The 27,986-nt window shown below is 38.0% G+C and overlaps 5 protein-coding genes across 15 annotated transcripts; 3 read left to right on the top strand and 2 right to left on the bottom strand.

Moving 5' to 3' along the window:
* Window positions 1–8: 8 nt before the first annotated feature.
* On the bottom strand, window positions 9–5,691 carry vermilion (Tryptophan 2,3-dioxygenase vermilion). The gene is made up of 9 exons (XM_046623969.2): window positions 5,561–5,691; window positions 5,186–5,258; window positions 4,480–4,643; window positions 4,262–4,329; window positions 4,107–4,172; window positions 1,483–1,842; window positions 582–831; window positions 402–495; window positions 9–330 (listed from the first exon to the last, which is right to left on the bottom strand). The coding sequence occupies exons 2-9, from the start codon at window positions 5,212–5,214 to the stop codon at window positions 156–158; spliced, it is 1,206 nt and encodes a 401-aa protein (XP_046479925.1). The 5' UTR covers window positions 5,215–5,258; window positions 5,561–5,691; the 3' UTR covers window positions 9–155.
* On the top strand, window positions 4,541–8,488 carry HemK1 (HemK methyltransferase 1). Of its 6 annotated transcripts, XM_069135682.1 has the most exons (6): window positions 4,541–4,655; window positions 6,638–6,776; window positions 7,043–7,150; window positions 7,235–7,463; window positions 7,706–7,953; window positions 8,061–8,488. In XM_069135682.1, exons 2-6 carry the CDS (start codon window positions 6,709–6,711, stop codon window positions 8,302–8,304), a joined length of 897 nt encoding a protein of 298 aa, XP_068991783.1. In that variant the 5' UTR covers window positions 4,541–4,655; window positions 6,638–6,708; the 3' UTR covers window positions 8,305–8,488. The 6 variants fall into 6 exon arrangements, with proteins under 6 accessions (XP_068991783.1, XP_046479933.1, XP_046479932.1 ...); XM_046623977.2 differs by lacking the exon at window positions 6,638–6,776; XM_046623976.2 differs by lacking the exon at window positions 6,638–6,776 and having other exon boundaries at window positions 7,035–7,150.
* On the bottom strand, window positions 7,770–20,053 carry LOC124217850 (bestrophin-4). 4 transcript variants are annotated; one of them, XM_046623962.2, is made up of 9 exons: window positions 19,683–20,053; window positions 18,585–19,364; window positions 15,111–15,280; window positions 14,643–14,963; window positions 13,170–13,728; window positions 12,789–13,087; window positions 11,881–12,107; window positions 11,559–11,793; window positions 7,770–11,481 (listed from the first exon to the last, which is right to left on the bottom strand). In XM_046623962.2, the coding sequence occupies exons 4-9, from the start codon at window positions 14,762–14,764 to the stop codon at window positions 11,145–11,147; spliced, it is 1,779 nt and encodes a 592-aa protein (XP_046479918.1). In that variant the 5' UTR covers window positions 14,765–14,963; window positions 15,111–15,280; window positions 18,585–19,364; window positions 19,683–20,053; the 3' UTR covers window positions 7,770–11,144. The 4 variants fall into 4 exon arrangements, with proteins under 4 accessions (XP_046479918.1, XP_046479917.1, XP_068991782.1 ...); XM_046623961.2 differs by lacking the exon at window positions 15,111–15,280; XM_069135681.1 differs by lacking the exon at window positions 15,111–15,280 and having other exon boundaries at window positions 18,585–19,272.
* A 406-nt stretch (window positions 20,054–20,459) lies between these two features.
* Vps36 (vacuolar protein sorting 36) lies at window positions 20,460–23,526 on the top strand. Its single transcript, XM_046623971.2, has 7 exons — window positions 20,460–20,535; window positions 21,453–21,712; window positions 21,777–21,972; window positions 22,046–22,404; window positions 22,485–22,649; window positions 22,726–22,941; window positions 23,022–23,526. The coding sequence occupies exons 2-7, from the start codon at window positions 21,617–21,619 to the stop codon at window positions 23,190–23,192; spliced, it is 1,203 nt and encodes a 400-aa protein (XP_046479927.1). The 5' UTR covers window positions 20,460–20,535; window positions 21,453–21,616; the 3' UTR covers window positions 23,193–23,526.
* A 154-nt stretch (window positions 23,527–23,680) lies between these two features.
* Window positions 23,681–26,565, top strand: LOC124217857 (uncharacterized). Of its 3 annotated transcripts, XR_006882926.1 has the most exons (8): window positions 23,682–23,836; window positions 24,037–24,251; window positions 24,334–24,499; window positions 24,610–24,827; window positions 24,902–25,069; window positions 25,511–25,689; window positions 25,775–26,014; window positions 26,082–26,565. XR_006882926.1 is itself a non-coding variant. In XM_046623980.1 (7 exons), the coding sequence occupies exons 2-7, from the start codon at window positions 24,142–24,144 to the stop codon at window positions 26,120–26,122; spliced, it is 882 nt and encodes a 293-aa protein (XP_046479936.1). In that variant the 5' UTR covers window positions 23,681–23,836; window positions 24,037–24,141; the 3' UTR covers window positions 26,123–26,565. The 3 variants fall into 3 exon arrangements, 2 of the variants coding, with proteins under 2 accessions (XP_046479936.1, XP_046479934.1); XM_046623980.1 differs by lacking the exon at window positions 25,775–26,014 and having other exon boundaries at window positions 23,681–23,836; XM_046623978.1 differs by having other exon boundaries at window positions 25,775–26,565.
* The last annotated feature ends 1,421 nt before the right edge of the window (window positions 26,566–27,986 follow it).

Genomic DNA, 27,986 nt, shown 5'->3' with positions numbered 1-27,986 from the left:
TGACACAATTATAAGTAAACGTGTTAAATTATTTCCAGACGTATTATAATAACTTTACTACAACTCATGAAAATAAAATTTGACTCTTCATTTATCCCCCTTTCCGGTGCTGACTTGAAGCAAATCACATATCACGTAGATGCGTGAATTATAGTCTACATAGAAGCTTCGGCGGAGCTTTCTAGATTGTTTTGATCATCATCGGCTCCCCAACATCCCCACGCGCCCGAGAGCTTCGCCTTCATGTCCCTGCTCAACGGCGGGATGAGATTTCGCGGTATCAAAAACGTTGACAGATTGAAAAGGTCCAAAAACACCTTGTAACGATCGCTGGAATTTAAATGGAAGTTCTTCTCATATCTTTTCAGTAACCGCGGGAAAAAACGAACAGCATATTTTACCTCAGTGTGGACCGCAGGTACTGATAACCGGAAGAACCACCGGTGCCGAGCTGTTGGGAGCCAATCATCCTCTGGACCATGATGACGTGATTATCTGGGTAAAAGAACTTGCTTGTGAGATATTTTAGCAAAGTGGAATATCAATAAATGCAAAAAATAATCAATTTCTCAATTGTTTACATCGCCATTTCGTGATCAAGGAATCGATGTCCATGAGTAGCGTGAGGATCTGGTGAGGCTGACTAAACCGAGGCTCGTCCCTGTACAGCGTTATCATAACGGCGCCTTGGAGAGCCGCGTGAGTAAATCTCCGCTCTCCTCTTGACACAAGAGCGTCGTGAAGAGCCTCGTTGAATATCGTCTCGAAGACCGCCCTCCGCGAAGAGATGTCGGAGAGCCGATGGTTTCTCACCTGCTCGCTCTTCTCCGCCTTCGTATAATAATTCGATTCAAAATGTGATCATTCAAAAACGTTAACTACAAAATCGTGTACTATTATTCACCGCACGATATAATTAAACTCGGATCTTCGAATTATGTAACAGACGTACAATGGAAACCGATTTATTTGAAACGACTCTCCGTGCCTAGCAAACAGAGCTCTCTTCATAACAATATTCGCTTCTCTTGTCCCTTCGATTTAATTATTATTACGGCGACAGGTGCGGTTGACCGCAGAAACCGACGTCGCAAACTTATGTTACGTTATGTAGTCGAGAGTCGGTGAGTGGGTGTATATCTGATGCCAGCGAAGCCCGTTAACTGACCGCAGGATCGTACAGTTCCTCGATTGTTTTTTTCCCACCTTTTAACTTTTACCTTTAATTATCTTCTATTTGCTTTCACACCTTATGCAACTGCACCTAATCGCAGGTAAAAGAAGCTGTGTTTACGTTATCTGTTAGTCTGGTCGCTTCCTTCGCAAAGTTTATTAGATGATTTGAAATTCTTAGTACCATGCTGAAAACATTGGGTTTGACTCTTGATACACTCTAATGCTTAGTAGCAAGTCAAATGCACTTTCGCAAAGTCACTTTCCGTAACGTAGGATGTGAATGAACCGAAAAGACAAGCCTCTTACCTTGGCCGAAGCCTCCTGCCCCGTCAGCATCCCTTCAACCGCTCTGGTATACTTTCCCCAGAAGTCGAAATTGTGGGGTTCCAATCCAGGCGTGCGCTCCAGCCATCGCTGGACCAGGCAGCTCAGACTCGGCTCGTTCTCCGCGAGGCCAAGAGCTGTCATAGCCTCGGGATCCCTGCCAAATACCCTGGTGTAACTCTGGTTGTACTTTACTCTGTGCTCCTGAAGCAGGCCGAGCTTGTTCTCGAGCAGGCGAAACTGGAGCGACTGGAAACCGGATGCAGGACAGAGGTAGTCGCGGAAAGCCATAAAGTCAAGTGGTGTCATCGTCTCCAGGATCATCACCTGGTCCACGAGTAGCTGAAACCAATTTTCCGATTTCCTGTTATCCCTCTTGGTTGATATACTCGGAGTTTTCAGTAAAACACGCGCACTCGACGCCGGCAGATTAGGCAACTGATACTACATGTCACATTCCGAGCGTTCGAATTGCCTATTTGCTGGCGTTGAGCGAGCGAGTTTCACAGAAAACTCCGGATACATTAACTTCAGCCTCGATCGAAAGCCCCGATTTGTATTTATTCTCATTTTTTTCGTTTAACGAAGATTGAGACTATTGATCCGAAGAACCCAACGCTCGCTGTCAGTCCTTACTAGAGTGCAAGAGGATTTCTTTGGCTTCTCACGGTAAGCGGAGACCCTCTTGTATCACGGAGCTCATTCACGACAGGCTTACGCACGTCACCTGTATCGTGTACTTTGGCACACAATTAACTTGGGCAAGGAGATGTCTCAGATCGGAGAATTTGGGCTGTTTGAAAAGCGAAGCTAACGAAATGAGTGGGGAAATCCTTACGGGTTTTCCTGAAAGCGGGTTTTAAAATGAGATTAATGGTCTCTGTAGGGTCTGGCGTCAATATAAATTCGTAGGATGTCTTTGAGGCATTTCTGTGAACGTAAACGCAAACCTAGGTGTGACTTCTCACCAAAAACAATAATGTAATCGTACCAGTTTGAATAGGCTAGGGTGTGAGAAAACCGTGAGTTTGTAGTCGCGGGCAGGTTGGACAAATGGGATGAATGTATAATATACACGCAAGGATAGGCTTGAGGTCTGTAAGTCGAGACGACGAGTGGGAACTCGACACTGGCCGTGACGACGGTAAGAGATTTTCGATCCGAAGAAAACAGGCCGCAGAGAAGGAGAGGAAAAGGAAAAGAAATAATATCAACCCGGTTACGTGTGCATTACTCTGCAGGATATAATATATGCATGATATTGCAGGTGCAAGATAACATGAAATACGCATCTAACTATATACATATGTGTTATATGTTTCACGGAATCCAACGGAGATTGTTGTAAGACCTCGAGGGCAGTTGAGGCTGGCCTGACGATTATACATTATGCGAAATTCTCGTGGGTCTAACTTACTCAATATATTGTTATTGTGAATTTGTGCGTATTACCCATACAAATACAAGGCTATGCAATATGTGTGTATATCGTGTAAAATTCTACAACAGTTCATCGCGTTCAAGTACACATATCGATGTGGCACAATATTCACTCATAGAAAGAGAGAGAGAATCATATCTAAGAAGTTATTTAACAAATATTTAATCCACGAGGCGGTAAACGATATCGGGAACGCGTTACGAGGTCGCCTCCGTGAAATAATAGTAACGTCGCATATGCGCACAATATATCATGATGCAAAAAATCGCGAGCTTGACCCAGATACCTTCGCTACACGCGCCAGGTAAAACTGATCCTACGTCCTATATACACTCGAAATCCTAAATGTAGCCCGAAATGTAATACTTCCTTGATCATAGTTACACTCGCACGTGTGTATATTCATAATTGGATTACACCCAGCCGTGAACACGGAACAGGTCGTTTACCCCCCAGGCTAATACCACTGTCATTGTCACCAGGGGATTTCGTTCCTTTTATCTTTTTCTATTTCCGCATTCCGTACGTATACCAGTCTTCGCACATTTCGAGTTCCAACTGATGTACGCAATGTCTAGTTTATCATCTCAGAGTGTTACGAGTTCGGCTGAAATATCGGTGGAAAATATAGCAGCAAAAAAAATCCTATTTCACTTATTATTACGACATTTGAACAGCTTTTACGAACTTTCTTTTGCTTTGATATTCGTGTGATTTGCCTAAAACAATCACGCCCAGTCGCTTATGCTGGATCCCAACGGCAAAGAAAAGCCAATTAACTTTCAGCTAGCCAGAGCACAAAATTGTACGTGTAACGCTGTTTCCTTATTTACCTCTGCTTGTTTTTCCTCTTTTGTTACAGTCATGTTGTAAAATATTTGGTTTCCTATTTGCATACTCGCTGATTTCATTTACTTGAAAATATAAATTTGTACCAAGTGGTCCCCCCTCCCTGCTTTTTGATGACCACTATTAGAAAAAAACTTTTCTCCAGAGTGGCAATATTAAAAAGCGTTTCTCAATCTGGACATATGGGTTTCTTAATTGTGGCCATGGTTTTATCTAACTACATATTATCATACACATACCGTTTCGCACCATCAACAAGCACACAAGCAAGTTCAATTATACGGATTATATTTTAATTGTAAAGTTGTAGACTTACTTTTAGTATAAGGACGATTCGGTTCAACCTCTTCAATATTTCGAGCGTTCTCGATTCGTCAAGACCCTGAAATTGACGAACTGCTTATAGAAAAATAAATATGAGAAATAGGATACTGTGGAAATGTTTAAAAATTCGCGTCTGCCAGTTTTCACCTCAGTGTTGAACAAGGCGCGAACAGAGTCAAGTTCGAAGATGATTTGCTTGAACCATAGCTCGTATGCTGTAACAGTAATTGTCATACTATTCATTGCTGTACTTATTAACGTAATCGGATTATCTTAAGGGGTCAGAGCAAACTTGTGCATCTCTCGAAGAGCACTATTATGCAAAACAACTATCGTCGCGTAAAACATCACATTAAATCGCTGACCTTGGTGGGTTACGATGAACAGATGCTCGTCGTGTACGCCTTCCTCGCCACATTGCGAGCTCAGCATCCTTTGAGCCGACAGTATTTTATCCAGACGAAGGTATTCGCCGTAAAGCATACCCGGACCCTCGGTCAATTGATCGCCATCCTGACTTGTGTCCTCGCTGAACAGATTGGTAAATATTATACGTAGTTCGTATTGCGCAAGGTTCTCGCGAATTGAAGCTTAAGTCTAAATCGTCATCAGTCTAATGATGTGTAACACAGAACCATACGACCTGATGACCCGTTAAATGATAATCTGACGAAATAGTAACGAAATTTTGAATTTTCATTGCGACAGGCCAAAGACGAAAATAGTCTTTGATTAAAAATTTATTATTCCACTGTCACTGACTCGAATAAGCTATCAGTTTATCGGACTTGACCTATGAAGAAGTCACGAGGAAAAAAAATTAGTTAGTATCATAATTGTTTTTGTTTGCGTTATCTCGCAGCGGTACGAAAGTTGCGAATATGTTTCGTTGCTGAAACGTCTCTGTGATTTTCAGTGCCGTTGAGTAATTGAGATGATTTATTTAATGAAGTGTAAATCTTCATTTGTCTGGTTCATTGTTAAAAGTTATGTTAAAAAATATTCTTTCTTCGTGTCACGTAGTATGATCTCTAAGTATTATTTCAAGTATACACTTTTAATTCTACTGACCCTCCTCCGTTTCTCATGGGGCACGCCATCGCTCAGGCAAATCTCTTTCGGCGTTCTGTATATTCACCAAGGCCTAACGCGAGAGAAAACAGATAATGTGTATTGAATTTCGTATAATTGATTAATAAAATTCAAAAGGGAATAAAAATAATCGCCTACGATAAAATGAATAATTCAAATACGAATGAGTGTAATGTGAGAAGTAATTGAAAGTCAACTTCCGTGAAATTTTGTTATTGGTAAACTATGATTATACACAAAGAGAACAAAATAAACGAGTGAATAGAAATTAGATGGTACGTTTTACTCAATTCACGTGTATAACGAAATTAAATCTACGCGTTGCAGACGATAAATTTGATAAAACGAATTTACTTTTATGTCTCAATATGTAGAGAAGGAAAATGATCTCGTTTTGTTGACGGTCACTCGGCGACTGACACGTGAGCTCCGAGGAGCTATGGTTGGCTCCCTTTATGAGCAAAGAACCTCAGAGGAGAGAATTATCGAACTCTGTCATCGACTTCGCTTTCGTATAAGTTCTCAGTTTCTTACACACACGCTCCACTACAAATAATTACGAGATATATCAGTGTCGAAACCGCTACTATCAATGTCACTCTTTCCTTTCATAAATATTCGCGCACTGATAAAAATGGTAACAAGAATGATAAATTTATCATTAATAAACGTAAATAACTCAATGTAGAATATGTTGATATGACGCAAAAATTTCGCAGCTAATATTATCTCTCTATATAATATGCTCGTAATCAGCCTTAAATCTGTACATTTTTAATTCGTAGTATAATAATTAAAGCTAATTCATGTCGGATTGATAATTCATCCACCCAGATTATTGTCTACCCGTTTATACCACCAGATCTTGCGAGTTTCGTAAAAGTCCTGAGCCCAAACTTGTCGAACACAGAATACATTATAATCGTTCTTCCATAAAAGCGATAACTCAAAAGTCATTGATACTGTAGATCAGAAATAATTGATTTATAATTAAGTAAGTTCGTTGGGCTAGTTCGTATCCGACAATTGAAACTCAAATGTATCAAAGCCACAGCTTCGAAAAAAAATCATCCCCTCTCAGTGGCTATGCGCCTCGTTACCTGCAACCCGATTCTATTTATTGATTTTTTTTCAACACGCCGGCTTCTCCGCAACGCGGATATCACATAAGAAATTTTTGTAAAGTTTTGTAGGCGTAATGTAAATATGCAAATAGCGTCATCTGGCGACGACTAAGTTGAATTATATTCATGCGCCCGTATGTGATATAAACCGAAGTGGAGAAAAGAGGATTGTTAAAATTTGCATCATTAAAACAATGATGGCATTAAAAATGTTGCGAGTTTGTAGGGGGTCGATATTATCGGGTTGCAAAACTTGTACCGTAAGGATAGGGAGAGAAGAGTTGGCTAATGGGCTAAAATATTTTAGCACAAGGATCAACGAGGGTGAGCCTGATACGATTTGTGAAATAGTCAAATATTGGAGTAACCGGTTTGAAAATGAGGGTATTTCAGAACCTGTTGAATCAATCGAACATATTCTCACTCACGTACTCGGCTCAAAAAAGGTATGTCTGAGACTCATAGAAAATGCTCATTAAATTTTTTCGCGTCCGTTAAGGGGAATACTTACACATAGGAGCAATGCATCAGCAAGCCTGAGAATCTGTGATCAATCAGTCTGTAATTGCGAACCAGGATTACAAATAACATCAAAGTAAAATGGGAGAAAAAACACTTTTAAAATTTATAATCCCAGATTTATTCATAGTGTATAAGGGCGGGGGGTGTATCTCTTGTATTCTAAGAAAGAATCTGACATCCAGCGTTACAGTTCCAACACCGTGATTCAGACCATGGACTTGGCTGATGCGCCGGAGCAGCGGCTATCCTTAGACCAAATAACCAAGCTTCAATCTCTCTGTCAGTGCAGAATGTCAAGGTGCGCAGTTCTCGTTGATGCAGTATTTCATCTTCAACCTTATTCTATGTCGCATATTTTTCAGCAGTCCACAAAATTTTTCAGAATGCCTGTGCAGTACATCATCGGCGAATGGGATTTCAGAGATATTACGCTGAAACTGGTCCCTCCCGTCTTCATACCACGACCAGAAACCGAAATTCTGGTTGACATTGCACTCAGGAGAATGGCGGAAGCTAAGAATAGTCATTACATAGTGCTGGATATCGGCTGTGGCTCTGGAGCTATCTCTTTAGCTTTGGTTCACTCGAGCAACCAGATAGCAACGTCACAGGCAATAAAGTTTCACTTCTTGATTCCTTTTTCCGCATTCCTTGCAATTTTGACAGCTTTAAAAACTTTATTTTTCATTTATTTAATGTCTGGTTTATTATAAACACTTTCTGAACTGAAAAAGTTACCCTTTTCATCTGTTGCAAAGTTTTCTATTTATAGCCCTGTTGTTGGATTTATAACGGTCATCAATTGATTATCTCCATGTCAAATTTACCAACTTGCCTTTTAATTCATTTTCAGATTCAGTGCACATCTGTAGACAAAAGTTTATACGCTTGCGAATTGACCAGGCAAAATGCAGAGATTTTAGGAATACAGGACAAGTTGAGAATCGTAAACGCGGCTCTTAGGGAGAATGGTACAATAAAATCACTAAATGACTCTCATGCGGGTGTTGATTTTGACAAGCAACAGTTCGATATAATTATCAGCAATCCGCCATACATACCGACTGAAAAATTAATGGAATTAGCACCGGAAATAAAAATGTAAAAAATCCACTGTGATCTTAACGTGATTTAACTCGTCGGTGAATAGAAATTGAAGTAATGTCCTATTATAAATGATCTTTCTGTTTTTAATTTATTTTCATTAGATATGAAGATCTCAGGGCTTTAGATGGAGGCAAGGATGGTTTAAGCTTGATAAAAGCAGTCCTGAGATATGCATCAAAAGCATTGATTCCCAGAGGTTTGCTGTTCATGGAAGTCGATCCTACGCATCCGGAATACATTGAATTCTTCACCAAAAAATATACAGATTTAAAACTAAAGTTCGAACACACGTACAAAGATTACTGCAACAATGATAGGTTTGTTGAATTATCAAAATTAGATTGATAAATTAGGAAAAATCACTTCAAATTTACTTTTCCGTTACTCTAAATTTATTTTTCATTCACTTCGAGAGATTACTTATTTTATATCGTTATCAAAGTTGTTATCCATTCAATAACTACACATTTTATTATTATCTTTCATTCTTTCCATCTGTCTGTATTATCAATAAAACACGTTCTTTGAAGATTTTTGTTTCCTTGTAATATACCTCAACTTCCGAAAACTTACAAGAAATTTTTGATCGTCTTTTAAACCTTGAAGAAATCCTTATTGCTTATTATACACGCAGAAGCGATTTGACATAGGTTAGTAAAACAGTAATACTGGTAAACAATGATAATTGATGCGTAACCCAATGCACAAGTCAAGCACCAGGTAATCATCCCTTGGAATCTTTGGATGGCAAACGAGAATTACTAATTAAAAATATTGACGTACAAGATAAATTTGAATCATATCGAGACTGCGAGCCTATATTAAATGACAATTTTTTATGTACAGAAAAACCAATAGAAAAGAGTTTATATTCGTTCAGTACTTGTTTCCTATTATATGTAGCTTAAGCTAGCCGCATTATTCTGTATTTAACGCATCGTTGCAATCGAACGATACACATTTTATAGAATGGTAAAACAAACAAAATACGTATAACTAATTGCATACTAATCAGTGACTGGTGTAATATACACACTTTTTCCCTCAACTTTCCAAACCTTAATTAGATTATCTATGTTATACATAATTACTTAAGTACAATATCGTAGCAAAGGGTATTGAATATACGTAATATAAATATATTACAAAGAGCAATTTGCGGTTTTGTTATTTAAATGTGGAGAGAACATATTATTGTCGGAATGTTAGCAGATTTCAATACTCGTTCGTGAATCCCAACAATCGGAAAAGAATAGAAACGGAACGATTAGCAGAATTATGAATCCCATTTCTTCAAGTTTCCGAATTAAGCATGAGTTATTCCAATGAGCCACTGTTCGTTTTAATCTGTTTATTCGTTTCTATTCGATTTTATCTGTTCTCTCCTATCCCGTCATATTCGCGACAATGCCACCTCTAATAGCTTGTTCGTTTCAATTATTTATTTAGAATAAGGGATGACAATTATCAATCCGATTCAATTCTTTCTATCCGAATTAATTCTTCTCGAAGAATACGAAACATCCGTTTAGATAAAGAAATCGCAATAGATCGTATTGAAATTCTCAATCCGTTTCTATTCTTTTCCGATTGCGGGGATATACGTAAGTATAAGTTTTTGAAATTTGAGCATTGCGTGAATTTGAGCATAGTGTGAATAACAAGCTAATGGGTCGCCTAAAACTTTCCGTACTTAAAACGTAGGCACAGCGTAAAGGCACCCGAAAATATGCCAATATGTGACATAATAAGGTTAAAACGATTAATTTATTTCGTACTTAAATACGTGGCTAGTAAAATTGCACCGTGCAGGTAAAAGTGTTGTTCCTATTTTTTCGTAATTTCGCTACAATGGTATGTATTTTAGACTTCCTAAATATTTGTACAGTGCAATGAAAAAGTGCAGAGGCAAATTTTACTTTCATTCACTTTCATAAGTTGGATTCCGAATGCAAGGATTTGGTTACAATTGTTGATTACCGAATAATTAACTTTGATGTCTTATCTCTCGCCATTTCACAAAAAATTAAAAGAAAAAAATAATAACACTCATAACAATAATAATGCGAACAACTACGCCACACAAGATTGGTGGTTTATTATTAAGAGTGTTATCATCTTCAGACAATTGTATCTAACAGCGAATGATTCGAAAAACACATTAGTAGGTACGTGTAAGATAATACTTCGACCATATCAAAAGATCTATATCGTTTCGAATTTTTCATGCGTTTATAAATATTTATCGCAAAATGCGATATGAAACAAACGAAACAAAATATAAAGCACCTTTAGCCTATGACCACTTGTTTGTTCTTTAAAAATTATAAAAATAACCATAATAACAATAATAATATTAGTAATAATAAATAATACATCAACGACGTTTAATATATCTCGTTACTCGTGGATATAAATAATATGCATATTAAAATTAAAGAAAATATAATAAACTTAGCCGACCACAACCCAGGTATTATTCGATTTAGTTAAGCGTCTAATGTTATCAATCAAAATCATTAAAATAACCTAACTAGTTTAATCGATCATTGAAGCTTCTCTAACTTGTGTTGATTTTTAAATACAAACTTGAATTACTAAATTCTAAATAACTACATCTAGATAGTTATACAAGATACTAAAGTTGTTGAATTTCAACTAATATTTACAAGTGCGATAAAATTATCGCGTCTCGTTGCATTAAAAATAAGACAATAGTAAAAAACAACAAAACATGTTGTGAATTGAGTAGTAAACATTACTCACTATAAAAATTCTCTAAGTACAGTTTGACTTTGCATGGAATTGCTTACCTCATGTGTGTTTGTATGTGATTAGAATATATATTTAAAACAATTCTTTTTATACTGATTTCGTCATATAGTAACAACATTATGTATTACGGAAATGTAATACGTGTGTCGAATATTGAGCAGTGACAAGTGTGTCTTTACGACGGTAATATACATGACAAAAAGACTAAAAAACGCACCAGTGTTGTACGATAAAACATTATTCTGGAAAAATCGAGCCACCTCATGAATTTCGTGTCATCACTGTTAACTATCTATAGTGGGAGAATTCCACTTGAAGTGCAGATCGTTTAACGCGCATACGATGAAATGTAACACAATATAGACGAAGATAAAGAAAGAGAAAAGAATTCACCTAAGTTATTTCGTGCGCTAAACGTGATCGGTGTTATTATCGTTCCTAGGCCTAATCGAAATACGAGAGGACTGTGTGAGCTCCGTTAAAAGAGCCTCTGAATCGCTCGCATTAAGATTTCCACCGTGATTTATCTGCGTCTGGGCGCTAATGCTTCGTGCAAGCTTTAAAACCGCTTTTTCCCGCCGTTGTTTCTCCCTTTCAGTTTTAAGCTTTAAAAATTCGTCATCCGAATTCATCGTGCTTGTACTACTCATGCTAATATTATCTATATCGATCACAGGTCCCATTTCAAAGCCTGGGGCAGATTCGAAGGCAGCACTTGATCGAGCCGATTGCGTACTGCGTTGGGTTCTGAAAATGGAAGGGAAGGAAAATAACAGAACTGCCCTTTGTCATATCAGATTATGAGAATCAGTTCAACTCAATACCTTGGCGCACTGGGAAGTCTGATCGCCGCAGCAGGCGCGCTCGTTGATAGAATTTCGCCACCATTTCGACCATTCATTGGGGAAACTGTTCCCGGGACGTTCATAGGAGCAGAAGGAGGTGGTGCGCCCTGTGGGAAAATGCTTTGAACGTGAGGCCTAGTCTCCGGCCGCATCGACGTCATGGTCATCTGTTCATCAACCTCCTCGATTACTCCAATTCTCATCGATCCGCCACCTAGAAGCAACAGTCAGCGGTTAGTTATTGGTTGAAATTTATTTGGGATTTCCAAGCATTTTGGTAGGATAAAAAATTGTTTCATACCGGCAAATCGAGACTGCTGCAAAGAAGCTGTTGAGTTTGAATTTGGAATTTTTCCTGGCGTCCTGGTATCGTCGTTTACTTTATTACCGTCGGGTCTATCTTCCCTACTGAAAAGCCTCCGTAGAACGTTAGTTACGCTGTTTACTCTCGTGAGCGAACCGCCAATATTACTAGGTGTTGATCCCCCGCTGAATCTGCGCTCTCTGGTACTGACTCTGCTTCCACTTCTGCGCAGGTGAAGTAATTGAAAATAAAGAAAGGAAAGAAATGGAATAAATTTTTCTTCAGACATGATACACAGCTATATCATTTTTGATCAATTTACACCGCATATACACGGATGCACAATAATAGTAATCTAGTACAAAAGTAGAATATTTCTATTGACATCAAGTCGGTCCAGACTGTAGAAAATTAATTTGAAAATCCGCTTGATGTTTTTAACGCAGAATTTAAGTTGCCAATAATTGTACAAAAAATGTTACACAGCCTAGGGAACTGCCAATCACATACGTTATATTGTTCAAACAAATTGTATAAGATGAAAATCAAGAGCAGGTAATAATTGAATGAAACATGATTAAGCGTTAGCTAACGGAACAGTACAACATCGAATTACAGTGTATTAAGTTTTTTTTTGCAAGAAAAGAACTTACAATCCGTTGTAAAAATAATCCATCAGCCAGTTTGGGCTGCGTGAGTGCAGTGTGCAAAATAAAAAAAAGAGGAGACAAACAATGAGTGATTATTGAATGATAAACATCTAAATTCAAACTGTGCAATAATTCTTTTCATTAATATTGTACTCCAGATTGTTTGAAACTGAATCGTTTTCTTAATTTCACAAATTTCGTTCAAATTGATGATAACGAAAAAAGCCTTCCGTTAAGTAGCTGACATAAAATTACCTTGACATTTTTCCACCTGCAGTAAAGTGTATACCCGATGCAGCGTCGTCTGCTAGATCATTGTGAAATTTGGTATTGTACTCCGGTGCCAGATCTTCAATCCTGACCGATGATGGCTGCAATTCTTGCTGAGCAGCGGAGAGTTGAATACCGGCGGTTGAAGACTCAGGATGTTCTTCTCGGAAAGGCTGTGCAGCCGCTGTGTAGGGCAATTCCATTGGGAATACTTCATCCCAATATTGATCGCGAATAAGTTCCGGATGTTCGTGATGCATTTCATCGACAATCAGATAGCTCACCTGTAATTCGATGTAAATGAAAAATTTGACTATTCACTCGCATGACGTGAAATGAACGATGTATGAAAGCAGGTAATATTACCTGTAAATTTCTGTCTATTATCCAGTTAACTTCAAAGTCGTCGTCGTCCTCGCCAAAAGGATTTATCAAAGTTTCGGCTACTTTCAACCACCCCATGTAGAATAGAAATTCAAGAGTCGTGAAGAAGGGAAAATACAAGTCGATTGCTTCCGCTGACAAATCACCTGTCCATTGCCTTCCCATGATACAGGTCAAAAAGTATGAGTATACTGCCAGTGTGACGACTTGAGTGTAGACCAGAGGCACACTGATCATGTCATAATGTATGAGCCTTCCGGCGTTTCCTCGAAACTTGTTCAACTCGTCGATCAAAGTTTTCACAGCAAAATCATCACGCACTCTGCCCTCTTTTCGAGCACGAGTAACGATGCTTGAGGCCCATACTATAGGTAACCAGTGTTTGCCAGGCTTTGGAAACTTGGCGTTAAGGCTTTGGAATATCGACAATTCATTTTCGAGCAGTAAACCAGCGTCAACAAAGTGTTCCAATGTTGGAAATCGCTTTTTAACTCTAGGCGATATGTTGGTAAGCACTAAAGTCAAGCAAACGCAGACGTATCTGAAAGAAAGAGTAAAGTAGAGCAACATTAGTATATGAAATGTAATCGGGAGTGATTGTTGTGTTATTTTCTCTTGATATTAGTAAAGGGGTAAGCCGCAAATAAATAAGTCAATAAATGAATTACCTCGTGTTCAAGAAATAACCAAACATACAGTTCAGTCAAAAACCGTCCAGCCAGGCTTGTCATGTAAAATAGGTTTAAAAGTGCACCTGAAGTTAATCAAACTGAATTTGGTTCAAACAATATTCCATTCGTACAGAAAAAATTAGAAAATCATAAAATTTAGTGACGATAGGACAATTATTGATGACTTTGAAGAGCTAACATTAGTGAATTGTTTCTATGATGAAAAAATTGCACCGTTTCATCGATTTTAATGAACTAGGGCTCGTTCTGTTCGTAAATGAATTCTTTAATAATGTACAAAGTCGGATATTCGATAAAGTTTCAGGATTTCTTTTGGTTTACTATTCATCACTTGTAATTATTTCACTGATCATGTTTTATCGATCAACTGATAAGTGAAGTAGAAAATATGACTTTGTTGGTTTGTAGAGAAATCATTTAAGGTCAAAATCAGCTCTAGTTCATTGAAATCGGTCAAATGATGCGATAATTATGCTATTCAGTTATATGCAGTATTTTTTAAATTGCAGTTCAAATTCATGCTTTTTTAATTTCATCTGCAAGAAGGGAATACTGTTTCAACAAAATTCAAGTCAATTAACTTCAGTTGCATTTTCAAATGTTTTTACTTCATATTTCTGTCTGGACAGCTCTTTGACTGGACTATAACTTTGGTACATCCGAAACAGAAAACTTAATATACCTTAAAATCAGTATAAAAACCATCTTCACTATCCCGCTTGTTAGTTTCGGTAATTAATTATTGTCTACCTGGTTACCGTACCTCACAATGGTACGCCGCATAAGTCTTCCGCGTTCATCTTGGCCGTGAATAGTTGCAGAAACAAAAACTGCAATAGAGTCGGGCCAAGGAATAATCATGTACTGATTCCACCACCTGGTCATGACGATACTGACGTAGAAACCGAGTACGAAAGACAGTGGAATTTTGTCGCTGTACGCCTTGCAATACTCGACAACTGCCTTAAAGTGTCCTTTTTGCACGTCATCCAGGAGAAAACGATGTATGCCCGTAATAGCATAGTTCAGTATTAAAAAAGCAGCTAAGTCGAACCACACCAATTTGTAAACGCTGGCTCGCCATCTAATATGTGAAAAACGAAATAACGATTTTTACAAGTTTCATGTACGTGTTTATAACAAGGATTAGAAATTAGTAACAACATTTTGACGTCACACATCGTATTTCTGTCTTTATTGGGAGAGGTGTTAATTCGAAAAAATAACAAACCTCTGTAACGTTAAGTGGTAAGTATAATAACGGGACTAGATTGTGCAATAATCAGTGACGATGTCTAGCACACGCCTCAATGCGTACAGTCCTATCTTTGACAATGATGAGTTGATCGAGATAAGCTATTTATCAGTCCCGCTGAGTGTATCCGGTTATGTGAGTAGAGACTGTAATAAAACAGAATCCACAAGTTGGAAATTAAAGCGACGGTAACGAGGCTATCAAAAAGATTCTATTTTTGACAATAGAGGTAGAAGTAAAAAAAAAAAAAAAAAACTGCTCGTTCCTTTTCTTTTATTACATTTATATGTCAACTACAGGCAATAAAAAGATATCGCAAACAATGGACGTTCTAACTAGACACGTAATTCATGGTGTTGTAAATTTTTTTTCGGAATGTGTCTATTCTTAAAACAAGTCATTCCCAAATAATGAATTGTTATTTTCTGCCAATACATTGCGAGTATTGAAATTTACGTAGTAAGTGTACAACAAATTGTGCGACCTTTGAACTTTGGACTCGATAGCATATTACCTCATTTACAATCTTCTTTATAATACTGCCAATCGGCTTTGGGCAATCTTTTTACATGGATTTTTTGCTAGACAGTTGACTCACAGGCGAGATTACAGGAAATAGCTTTTATATTGGATCGCCAACAGCCGCCAAGGATCACTTATCTCGGTTCAAAATCTCTATTAAGAAAAGTGGTATTGTAATGTGGTCATTTTGGTCACATGCAAGATAAAAAAATGTACTAGTAAAGCGGGACAGAACCGGACCAAGATTGTCCCGGGTAGTTGAAATACACGAATAATCAGTATCAATTATTAATTGACTTTACAGGCATAAATAGTAGTATCGTATGAATAAGTATCATTTATAGTCATTACATCATTCATTATCATCACTAGTAAAAAGGAATATAACATTTTGTGAGACATTCTAAAAGAAAAGGAGAAAGTAGAGTAAAATTTCTTTCATTAAAAAGGAGGAAAAAAAAATGTTGGTGGAATTATTTGACGAAAATTCTTTCGTTAGAATGATGACTCCAATTTGAATAATTAACTTTCGAGTAAAGCGTTACAATCTCTACCGGCTGCATTTTTCCGTTCTTCACTCAAACAAAACAGACAACGCTTTTGAAGTAATTGCGAGGAAATGATGATACCGTTATTATCGGACACTGACGTGGTTCAAATAACCATACGGAGTGCAAAGTAAACGGTGATTTACTTTCGAATAAATATGAGGCTGAAGTTAATAATATCGGTGTAATGAAACAACAAAATTCTTTTGCCTCATTATAATTTACTGCATTTCAGATGTTTCTAAAATTACGAAATAACGATTATTCCAAAACGTAAATCATTATGATTACACTACGGTATTAATAAAATCGGTGTATCGGTAATGCCAGAACACGTATCACATTTCCTTGTCACATCATGTATGCCCTGTTGAGAAATTAGTAAGCTTTGTTGAACGTTCGTGTTCAAAAGAGAGTGAAAAAATGCCGACTAAAGTAATCGCAATAAGTAAATTATCGCATCACGTATGTACATATGTATATGTCAAAATGTGGGACCACTGAGAATAATAGTGAAAGACTTTTTGAATAATAATGTCTAATGACTAACTCTGTAAATAAGTACGCCGCTTCACAGAAATCGCACGACAAAGTTCCTACAAGTTGATCATTGATCAGTTATTCCGACTCACAATCAGGAAAAGTTCTGGGAGTCACCTTTTATAGTGAAAAACAGCTGTGCTGGCATGAAATGACTAGCTCAAGATAGGGTGATTCTTAAAAGATGGATGACAAAAAATTCAGACCGATCGCAAACAGTCGCAGCCACGAGTCATTCATTTACAATCTGCCATCGATAAAACCTTTACATGCTGCAATTGAGAGTTTCGAGTATTAGATTATTCTCACAATCTGACCTATTTGATCACACTTATCTTAACCCATCAGGCACGTTGTGTTTAGACAGATGCCATTCATAGATTATCAGATAAGTTCATCAAGAGACTCACAAGCTTGAATCAATATGACTTCAACACTAAGAACATTCATAATTTTTTACCAACATACCAGTGGAGAAGATTGAAATCGATTAATTAACTCATTTAGAACGGTTCTCCATTTTCGTGAACATACGTTTGAAAAATTCATAAGAAAAGTTTCGCTAATCAGTTTTTTTTTTAGGGATGGATTTTGTCACCAATTTCGATACCCATCTGAAAAAAATTATATGGAAGACTATCTCTTCATTTAATTGTGTCTTCTAGTTGAAAAAGTGCAGCTTAAGCAGACAAAAACAGCGACATGTAATTTGTGTTCTCATTTCTAATTCTATATGCTACTTGAACTTAATTTTTTATCTGGAAAAGAAAATATATAAGCTCGGCACCTGTTAATACAGAGTTGTAAACTTGAAAAATATTACCGCTGTAACAGACATGTGTATAACTTCTGACATAGGTTTAGGAAAATTCTGAAAAAAATCCGATATCTTAATAGAAAGATACAGAAACGAATTCTGTTGTAAATTTTTTATTTTTTTTCACCGCTCAATTTAATACAGTTCTAGAAAGATTAAGGAAGTGGCTGAATTCTGATTGACCAGGCAAATGCGTGATTAAATTCGAAAGACACAATTTTTTCTTTCTAATTGTAATAATTTCTTGTTTTTGTTTTATTGTCGTATCTCTGTGCAAGAAAAAAATATACATGTATAAACAGGCCAATTTTACCGACATATAGATAAATTTTTAACGATTGCTAAAGTGATATTGCACCCTTGAGACAATTGGTGATACAATCTTATTGATCTATGCAGTGTCGCAAGTTTTACACTCGAGTTGTTATCTTAGACTACATTAAAATTTCGAAGAACATGGATTGAATTCCGATGTGAATTAAGTGTGACTAACACGATGATGACATATTGAGAGAAATAAAAATAACTAACAAACAAACAGTTTGAAACAACAAAATAAGAAATTACGTAAGAAGTGACTTATATCTTTGGAAAGCGGCTTTTTATTATTTTCAAGAAAAGTGGCTATAACTACACGCCTATTATACCTATAAATCGTAAAGGAAAAAAAAAAATTCATCATAATACATGTCCATAAACAGCCTTCCATCATAAACCGAGATTACAAGTCAGAAACTATACATAACACAGCAAAGCTATTGGAAAAAAAACCTTGTCGCATGATAAGAAGTGACATTCTTAGCTAATTAATGATAAAAAAAATGGTACCTGCATATTTTTATCAAGGTTAAAAGAATTCAAGGACAGGAGTACGATATCTGGAGGAAGGAAGGATGTGGCAGGCATGGAATCAGTCGTTTTTTACCCTGAGATAGTCAAACGATCTGAAATATAGAGGCAAAACATTTGCTTCGCTATCTAAGAGAACAAAGAGGAAAGAATATATTTGATAATATTAGTTACCTGAGCAAAAGTTTGATGAAGCATCCAAATCCGCGACAGGTTGCAACTTCCGCTGTGTAGGTGACAGTCATCTTGGCACTTTTGACGGTTTGAAATTGAAAGGAAAATGAACGAGAAGAAGATAATGACAAAGTGTCCCAATGCGCTATTCAGACACCGTCGTGCGGAACTGATCGCTGCTGTAATTAGCCGTCAACTAAATTTGTCATTTTTCCGATCCTTTTGATGTCTGTGGTAGCTGGCAGAGATGATTAAATCGTTGATCAAAGATGATGTAAAATGCAGACAACAGCGACAATGGTCAACGATCAGCATTAACGGAAATGTATCGATTGATGCATTATACTCATCCAGCAGTTGAACGTTCCGTTTACGACGACACCGACGATGATGAAGAACAAAAAACCGAGTTGAAGGCCAACTGATATATGTATGTACGTATAACTCCTCTGCCAACTTATCGTGTGGCCTGTTGCATAATAATTTATTCTTCTTTGCTTGTGCGTATTGTTAGTTTAAGGATTTCAAAATAACGTCCCTCGTTAATTTAATAGACCGTGTCTTATTATTCTCTGGTTTTTTTTCAAGTATAACATACACCATACTTCGACAGTTTTCTTTTCACTACACCACTAAAATTATTATCACTGCCTGGTAGCGGTGATAATGATAATTTTTGGCTCCTCGTCTACGGACAATAAAAACAACTCAAATATAACCAGCACGGGTAATAATGTCATCTCGTCATATCTTGGCATAACAATGAGCCTCAGTGTATACCTGAAAAAGAAATAGAAATAGGAAAAAATGAAAAATAGAAAGTCGGATCGTGGCCGTAGCATTATTCTGAATTATAATAATTCCTATCGGTAAAAAAAAGTCCGTGAAGTATCAGAACAAATAGAAAAAGTTTCTTCCCGTGACAATCGGTATAAGTAGGTACTTTAATTTTTCAATTTTGCGGCTTTTATCGTTTCACGATTTTCTTTTATTCTTCGAACCTTCGGTGGCATTACGAACAAAGGAACGTGTGTTTTCTCGACACACGATATTTGACGGACAAAAGAATTCCGAACAGTTTTATAATTTATACCCTACCTGAAACAAGAAGGCAACAGAATCGGCTATACAACGATGCAATTACTGCACTCGAACGATTTAAACTAGAATCAATGCAGTCCGTCAGAGGGGTGGAAAATCGGAAAGGGAAGGAGGTTGTGCGTTGCGGGAATTCCGACATGCATTCACGCGGTGCAATGTGCACGTATTACGAGGCCGGAATTGGTGAGAGGAAATGTTTGTAGAATTGTTTGCGGCACCGAATAAATCTACTTCAATTACGTTGTCACACACTAAACGGATGCCAAGCGATGTCACGATACACATGTGCTCTTTTTTCTCGCGCCCCGCAACTCACAAACACCGCACTCCACGGCCGCTGACAGCTGACTGCGGTCGCCGAGTTGACCCAAAAGTCGAGCGCGCTGAGTCGCTCGGTTGGTAAGATAGGTCTGTGATTTTTTTTCTCCTCTCACTGTTTTCGTGTCGATTACGAGAAACCATTACGACACGGATTCACCCGCGTGCGTACGAGGCCTATGCGGTCTATGACGTTCTCGTTTCCGATTTATCGGCTGATCTCTGTAGCCGACAAGATTAAATTGTCGAGTTCTTGTATGAAACCTACTTCCGTATGATGAAACTGATCAGGCAAGGTGAATCATTTATCAGTTGAAACGACGATCGTTAAATAAGTTGTATAGTAAATTTGTTTTATCGCCTGACACTTTCTTTTCAAATAAAGCACACCTATATCGTCGTTTGTTTTTTCTGCGAATAGCAGCAAGCAGTGATCAGTCGACGCAAACATGCCGAGGTCGTTAGTATTATACAGACGCGTGAGGAAAAGATTTTTTTTCCCTCTTAATTGCCGTGTAGATCTGTAAGACATGTGGGTATAGTTATAGTCAGTCGTAATTAGTCAGGTTAAATTGTAACGAGAATTGATTGTAATTCACAGTCACATAATCATTTCGATATTACAATAGTTTACAACTGGCGTATACAGACATATCTAGGCTGTACGTTTTCACGTAATAATAATTCTTAGTTGTAGCTTCGGTCTCAAATGCTAAATATAGTTATGATAATATATCCACCTGGCTCAACGTTTAAGCGGGCTGTATTCCTGAACCCAGGAAACGAATCTATAGTTTTACGATTCAGGTGTGCGTCATCGCCTAGCAATAAAATGAGAAGCGTGCTGGGATGACAACCGTTACCTTTATCTCGTCGCCAGAATTCCTAATACATATAAATACCCGCATACATTACAATTCCGCGGCAATGAATACATAAATTAAATACGCGCGATATACGCCGATTTCTGAATAAAATTATGCCTGACTGGTCAATCAGGTTAGATAATCATTATCAATACATCTCTGAAGATGGGCTGGGTAACAGACTGTACCCGGAAGTTGGTGCAAATTGAGTTCACCTTCGTATTTTTTTATTTTTTTATCATTCTCACTGTGTGTAACAGTGTGTAACCGAGTAACTCTATATACTTATAAATCGTGCTGCAGTGCAATACTGCAATATAAATGCCGTATGCCACGTGAAACAAATATGTAATTAATATTCTTCATGTGAACAGAGTTAACTTCACGCTTAGTTGTATGTATTAGGCCTATGGAAATATGCACACAGCTATAAGCTGATTTTTTGCTCAACTGCTCAGCTTTATACTTGTAGTGCATACCCACATATCTATATACACTGCGTAAAATAAAAATAAATCGTACTAGAGGCCAAGGCCACTGTAAGACATACACACTTTCAAAAATGTATTCGATTGTTGAACAGAGTCAATATATCGATACTCGAAGCTCGATATTCGAGATCATAGACAGTGGCGCTAACTGTCGGAAGAATAATTGAACAGATGATGGTTGGTGTGAAGCGAACTTAACCTAGCTAAACATAAAACCGATGTCTCAACCGCGGGCTGGGCAAGATTTTTAGTAACAATGAACAGATTTGAATATGCCGAGGCACGGCTTCAGGCCAACGAGGCGTTCCTTAAACGTGAAAAGGCTGTGAAGCTCTACGACGGAGACACGAAGGTAATCGAGTCGGAACTCTTCGAAGCAAAAACAACATAACCTGGCGAATTTTATCTTTTGACAGACGTCATTTGAGGGTGGTGAACTGGTCCTGACAAATTACAGAATCCTGTGGGGTCGGCCCGGCGAAATTCCGAGAGGCCTTACGTGCCTGTCCCTCTCTCTGCGATATATTGTATACTTTGAGGAGGAAACGCCTGGTCCATTCTCGTTTGGTCGTAGTAAAAAAATCGTTTTACATCTGGCCGAAGCTGCTGTTGGTAATTAATTCAGATATTCACGTACACCGCATTACAGGCTTGTCAAACCGCTCTGCAATCAATCATATTTCAGACAAGATGCCCGGTCCTGTTAATTACAGCGTTAACAATTTTGTTAAGCTATCTTTCAAAGAAGGAGTCGATCCCAATTTTATCAGCTACATTGCTGATGCGGTTACAAAGCGGGCCTGGGAACTTGTTACCTCGGTTCCCATGCCCCAATCGCCTACCTCGAGCGCCGAGTCAAGCAGTTCGCGACAATTGCCGATGATCAAAACAAGGACTGGAATTGTTGGAATAGAACGAAGCCTTCAAGAGCGACAGAAAGCTACTGATGAAAGCATAACTATGGCCTTTCAGGACCTCCAAAAGCTCATGGGAATGGCCAAGGACATGGTCTCCATTTCAAAGACCATATCCAATAAAATACGGGTTGGTAGAAATTTTCTTCTCTCTCTCTCGCTCATTCTGTTGCGGCGGGGACTCTCACTGACACCGAATCTGTTTTTCAGGAAAAACAAGGTGACATAACCGAGGATGAAACGGTCAGGTTTAAGTCGTACCTCATGAGCTTAGGCATAGATGACCCTGTCACGAGAGACGCGTACAAGAGTAGTAACGAGTATTTCAGACAGTTAGCTAGAGAGTTGTCACAAATATTAGAGGAGCCATTGAAGGTTTGCAGAATTTCAAAATGGCTGAACTGAACTTGACTTCAGAGATCACTCTAAGCTTATTCGTTTTCGTTTCCAGGAAGTTGGTGGCATGATGGCACTGACAGACGTTTATTGTAGAGTCAACAGAGCAAGAGGTCTGGAACTTTTATCTCCCGAGGATGTGCTGAATGCAAGCAGACAATTGGCTCCACTTCGATTGCCAGTTATCCTCAGAACTTTTGAGAGCGGAGCAATGGTCCTGCAGCTGGAATCTCATAACGAGACTGCCATTGTTGAATCTGTGGAAGCATTGGTACGTCGTGACATTTTTTTGGACGATTTTTTTGGTACGCATCGCTTGTTCACATAGACTCACAGTATTTTTCTGTTCAGCTGGAAGAGAAGGGATCGATAACTGTCGAGGAGCTCGCTCAGTCTGCAGGAATATCAATTCTGTTGGCACGCGAGAGGCTGATCGCCACAGAGAAACACGGAAAAGCCTGCAGAGACGATTCTATAGAGGCTTTGAGGTTTTATCCAAATCTTTTTCTCACTCAGTGTTGAGTGATCAGGAGCCTGGCGATATTCTAGAAACTTACGAGCCGTCAATACGGTTTTCGAGATGAATGAAAACTTGAGTTAAGTGATAAGTGTGAATAACAACGATGATAATAATAATACGAGACAGTTTGAAGCTCGTTAAGCTACAGAAAGACCTTATTCTAGATGTCAAGTATCGAATAATTTAGTCACAACCACTTCGAAGCTGAAGGAGAGGCTGTTTGTACATTTCTGTGCCTTTACGTATATTAATTACATACAGTTTGCTTGCGAATAGCTTGAAAAAAAAACCTACTCATAAGGTACAGCCACAACTATTGTATATTAATTGTTTACCATTTTACCATAAATTTACCCTGTTTTAAAAAAGTTTTATGCTCTATAATTACCCGAAACAATTTGAACGAAAGTCCTGCTATGTGTTTCCAGCATTGCAACGACTCACGCGGAAGATCGCTGCAACTTCTGTTTTGCCGTCTTATGGTAAATAGTGGGTTCACAGAGTAGTATGTAGAGTGGATTGGGAACTGCTGGCGAAGGTCGCGTGGCCTTGGGTGGAATTATAAAATTCGATTTCGAGCCGTCTGCCGGGTTTTCCACATTTTATCGAGATCAAACAATCGCTTCGTGAGCTTTCAAGGATTTCGGTAAGCATGAAAACCGGTCTCTGCGTCTAGCCTATATCGTTACGTAAACAAAACTCCTGCCACCTTTTGAGGTTATGCTTACGTTGCTTTGCTGTAAGCTCGAACGATTCTCGCGGTATTTAAAACTCTTTGCAAAGCGTAACGTTTCACTTATCGGTTGAATAAAAACGTGACCTTTCTGTTTTATTTCTCCCATCCAGTCTTAACGGGGTCCAATGATGCTCTGAATGGCTTCAGTCACATTTCGCTCGAAGTCCTGACCGTCCTGAATCTACAGCCTTCGATTATCGCTTAAGACGACTTCCATGGGATTTATTGAGGATGAATTGCAAGAGGTTTCCAAACTTTGTCACAATGTGGTCGAAGGTAGCCGAATCGTTTCTTGCTTCCAAACTATGGTCCGGATCGAAATAACGTAAGAATCGTTCAACTCTGAGACTCTGGTTATTTCAAATCAGCTTTGTCATCCTTTGCATGATTGTCGAAACATTTTGCAGAAAGACGTCATTTAAGAAAATCATTGTATGTGCTCAATTTCCGGAAGATTATCCCAAAACTCCGTTGCTGATTGAATTGAAGAGTAAAACTCTGTCTGAAAATCTGCTGGCTGGCTTGACCAATGTGTGCGAACAGGAGTGTAAAAAAATCTTGGGAAAAGCTCAGGTGATTTATTTGCTTCTTTATTTATTTGAAAAGAGCATTCATTTTCATCTTATAATAACCATTCGCAGAGGTTTATAGCTAATCCTACTAAATTCAAACTGATTTACTAGGTCCTGCCTGTTTTGAAGTTTGTCAGAAATTTTATCCACGAAAATTCACTCTGCTGTTGTTACGACGAAATATCTGCATTGAAAAAGCTTCTTGGAGAACGCGACAAACTGCAGTTGAAACAGAAAAGTTCCTATATCAACTTGAAGGTTTATCAAGGACTTTATTATTTTAAGACAAAAATATTGGTCCCTGACAATTATCCTGAAATTTCGGTTAGGTAAGCTTGGGATATTGTATAATAATTTCCGTATTTCTTATTTCTCGTCACTTCTTGATGTTTCCTTATTTCAGTTTGGAAGAGATCGACACTAACTTCCCACCTGTTTTCACCCGTCATTTAGTTGGGCAGGGCAGAGAACTCGGCAGAAGATGTGTCGAACCTCCGTTAAAGAAGCTCCCTAATCAACCGATGTTCAAACCTTCGCCCTCTCTCTGCAAAGTTGTATCTTTTCTCATAAGGTAAATGGATGACTCAGGGTATTTGTTTGTAAAATATTTTCTCTAATCTAGTTTCCTCCATTGAAATATAATAATATGGAACGCTCACTGCGGTGGTAAGGGTTCCAGAGAGAGACATTGTTCAGAGGTGAAGTGGTGTCTGTTTCTACTAGCTACTGCGCGAGCGTCACACAATTTAAGTAAAAATGTAATGTCACTGATTTCCGAAAGAAAACACGTGCGAAAGAGGCACTGATCTCCGGTGTATCAACTTTGTGAAAGACTGCACCGGCGCAAAAGAGACAGCGCTTCATCTCCAAGCTATGTCTCTCTCTCCAGAAAGCCAGCCGTATATCGAGCCATGCAGTGAGCATTTCAGTATCATTATATCTCAGTAGTTTCCACAAATTCGAATGTTTTGACCAGCTTTTTTACAAGCAGTGTAACTTATCTGTTATTAAGATCTGCCAAGACTCTTCCAAACCAGCATTGTCAGCTCTGCAGAGATGCTTGTCTTCCTCAGAATCCGGAGGATGCGGTAATCGACGAGACGGCAGATTTGCACGTCGAGAGGCTGTACTGCAGCCACTTGTTCCATCAGCAATGCCTCATAACGTATATGAAAACTCCTCCATTTCACGGTATTTCCAAAGTTTTACTCTCGTGATTCTCTCTGGTATATTTACTTTGAAAAAAAAAAGACACAACCACTGCGTTTCTCTACAGGAGGGAAAAAGTGTCCTGGTTGCGGTCAAAGAGTTTATCATGATAAGTGGGCTGTCAGTGAACGACTAGCGGAAGACCGTTGGGCACACGAACAGGCCCGAGTTCGTGAACTGGCAGAGGTTGCTGATTTCTTTGAATAAGTTCGAATTTATTTCGATTATAATACGCCATGAATGTATCATTGCGACAAAGTGTCAATCTTAGATGACAAGAACTTATGTACGGTGTCTCTCAGGCATGGTATATACATATATTAATTGTATAATATAAATATATATATATTTTAGTAAAATTACAATGATTTCAGGATTTGGTTATTGGAAGGATAAAAAGAAAGAGAAGACTTAAAGGTATAAGTACAACAATAACAATAATAGGGAATAACTTGTAATAGTTGGATAATTATTTTAACTAATAACGAATAGAGCTGACATATTTAGGTGTGTGCGTTAGTATATTTGTCGATCAATTATTGTCATTACTTTCTTCCTACGTTGATGGAAAATGGCACGAGAATCTGTCTTGATTACACGAATACACATGTCGCCCTGATTGAATCTGTTGAAACGAATCGGCAAGAAATAAAATGTTCTTTTCGATTCAAGTGTGATCAATTGGGTCTCGAAAATTTGGTGTTTGGGAAGGAATATTTTACAAATCTAATAAGAAAAGAAAGAACACATATTTTTGCCTCCTTAAATTAAACAATAATATTAATAATAACAATGATTAATCAATTTTGTACAGTTCGTGATTCATTGAATAAAACAGACTGATGTTGTTTCTACGCATATAGGTATCCAGACTATGCTGATTTCTTTTGAACACACCAACAAGAAATGAATGGAAAAATCGAATGAAAAGTGCGGAATATGGTTTGCGACGAACGGTTAAAGTGCCTTCAAAGTTATTTTTTTAATTCCAGTTCAGTGAACGAGGGTGAAGAGAGAAAGAGAACTTTATTACCCAATTTCCGGCCTTCAGCCGAAACATCGAGATCTAGTGAAAACTCAACTTTTCATTTTCGGGGTGATTACAATAACTTCCTTTATTTCCTGAAAACAGAGAAATGAAAATTTGAACAGAATGCTACATCATAAGTTAAAAGTTTGCGGGAAAAAAGTGCTACTTTCCTCCCATTAATGAGTTGTTCAGTTTTTCTGGTTTTCTCCTTTATTTCAATTTTGAACTATTTCTTGCTGTATTCTCATGAACTTTGAACAATATTTTAGTTTTCAAACTAATAAAATGATCACACTTGCACATAAAAGGAAAAGATTTTCAAGTCAATAATCAGGCCAGAGTTGAGTCGGGAATAGTGTCTTATATGCAACACAGGAACAAAAGTCGATTATCTCCTCGGGTGATTACTGCCCTCGCAAACCCAGCCGCGAGAATAATCTTCGACTTTATTCCCTTGTTGCATAATGTACTATTATCGGTTTTCGACTGCAATTACACCCCAACTTGTGGACAAAAAATTGGCTAATTACATGAAGGCGTAATCTAGGCATAAACTTGGATTCGTTGAATAGTGTTTAGTAAGTATTGATCTTCACGACAGGCACACACATACATACGTGCATGCATCTCTACGTGTACATGTACGTATTTTACACACGTAACGTACGCGTCTTTGTCCAACTCGAGTTTATTTCCCTGGCTGTCTCCCTCTCCATCCATCTTTCTCTTTGCTGTGCCTTTCCGATTACACATGTTAATACTTTGCGACGCACAGATGTTATGAATGTGCGACGTATCGTATCGTGCACCGTGAAATTCGTAGGTATGGACGTTACATTAAGGTGTTTCAGTGAAAAATAATTTACCATTTTCCACCATGGCACCCTCTAAGTTTGTTTGGGTTAAAAGAAAGATTGTGTCAAAAGATGAGCGTTTTACGTTGTGTGGAAGATCGTGCTTATATGACTTTTCACGTTTTTTCAAATTTTTTTGAATTCATAATGAAACACGTTATAACGCTTAAATTATTATTTCTTTCCTAAGATTTATATTCAACCCAAAGATTACGACCCATAGCACAACAATATACGAACCGAGAATCTTATTCTCCTAAATGAAGAGTTCATATTAAATTATAACTATTTAATGAGATTGAATTAATAATGAAAAGATAGTCAGAAACACTGCTGAAACATCAACTGGAGACTTAATATTACAAGCTGCTTTGTAACACAAATTGATATTATGA

Source organism: Neodiprion pinetum, chromosome 4, assembly GCF_021155775.2.
Source record: "Neodiprion pinetum isolate iyNeoPine1 chromosome 4, iyNeoPine1.2, whole genome shotgun sequence".
In the NCBI taxonomy this organism is placed as follows: Eukaryota; Metazoa; Arthropoda; class Insecta; order Hymenoptera; family Diprionidae; genus Neodiprion; species Neodiprion pinetum.
This window is presented reverse-complemented; position numbering and strand designations above follow the sequence as displayed.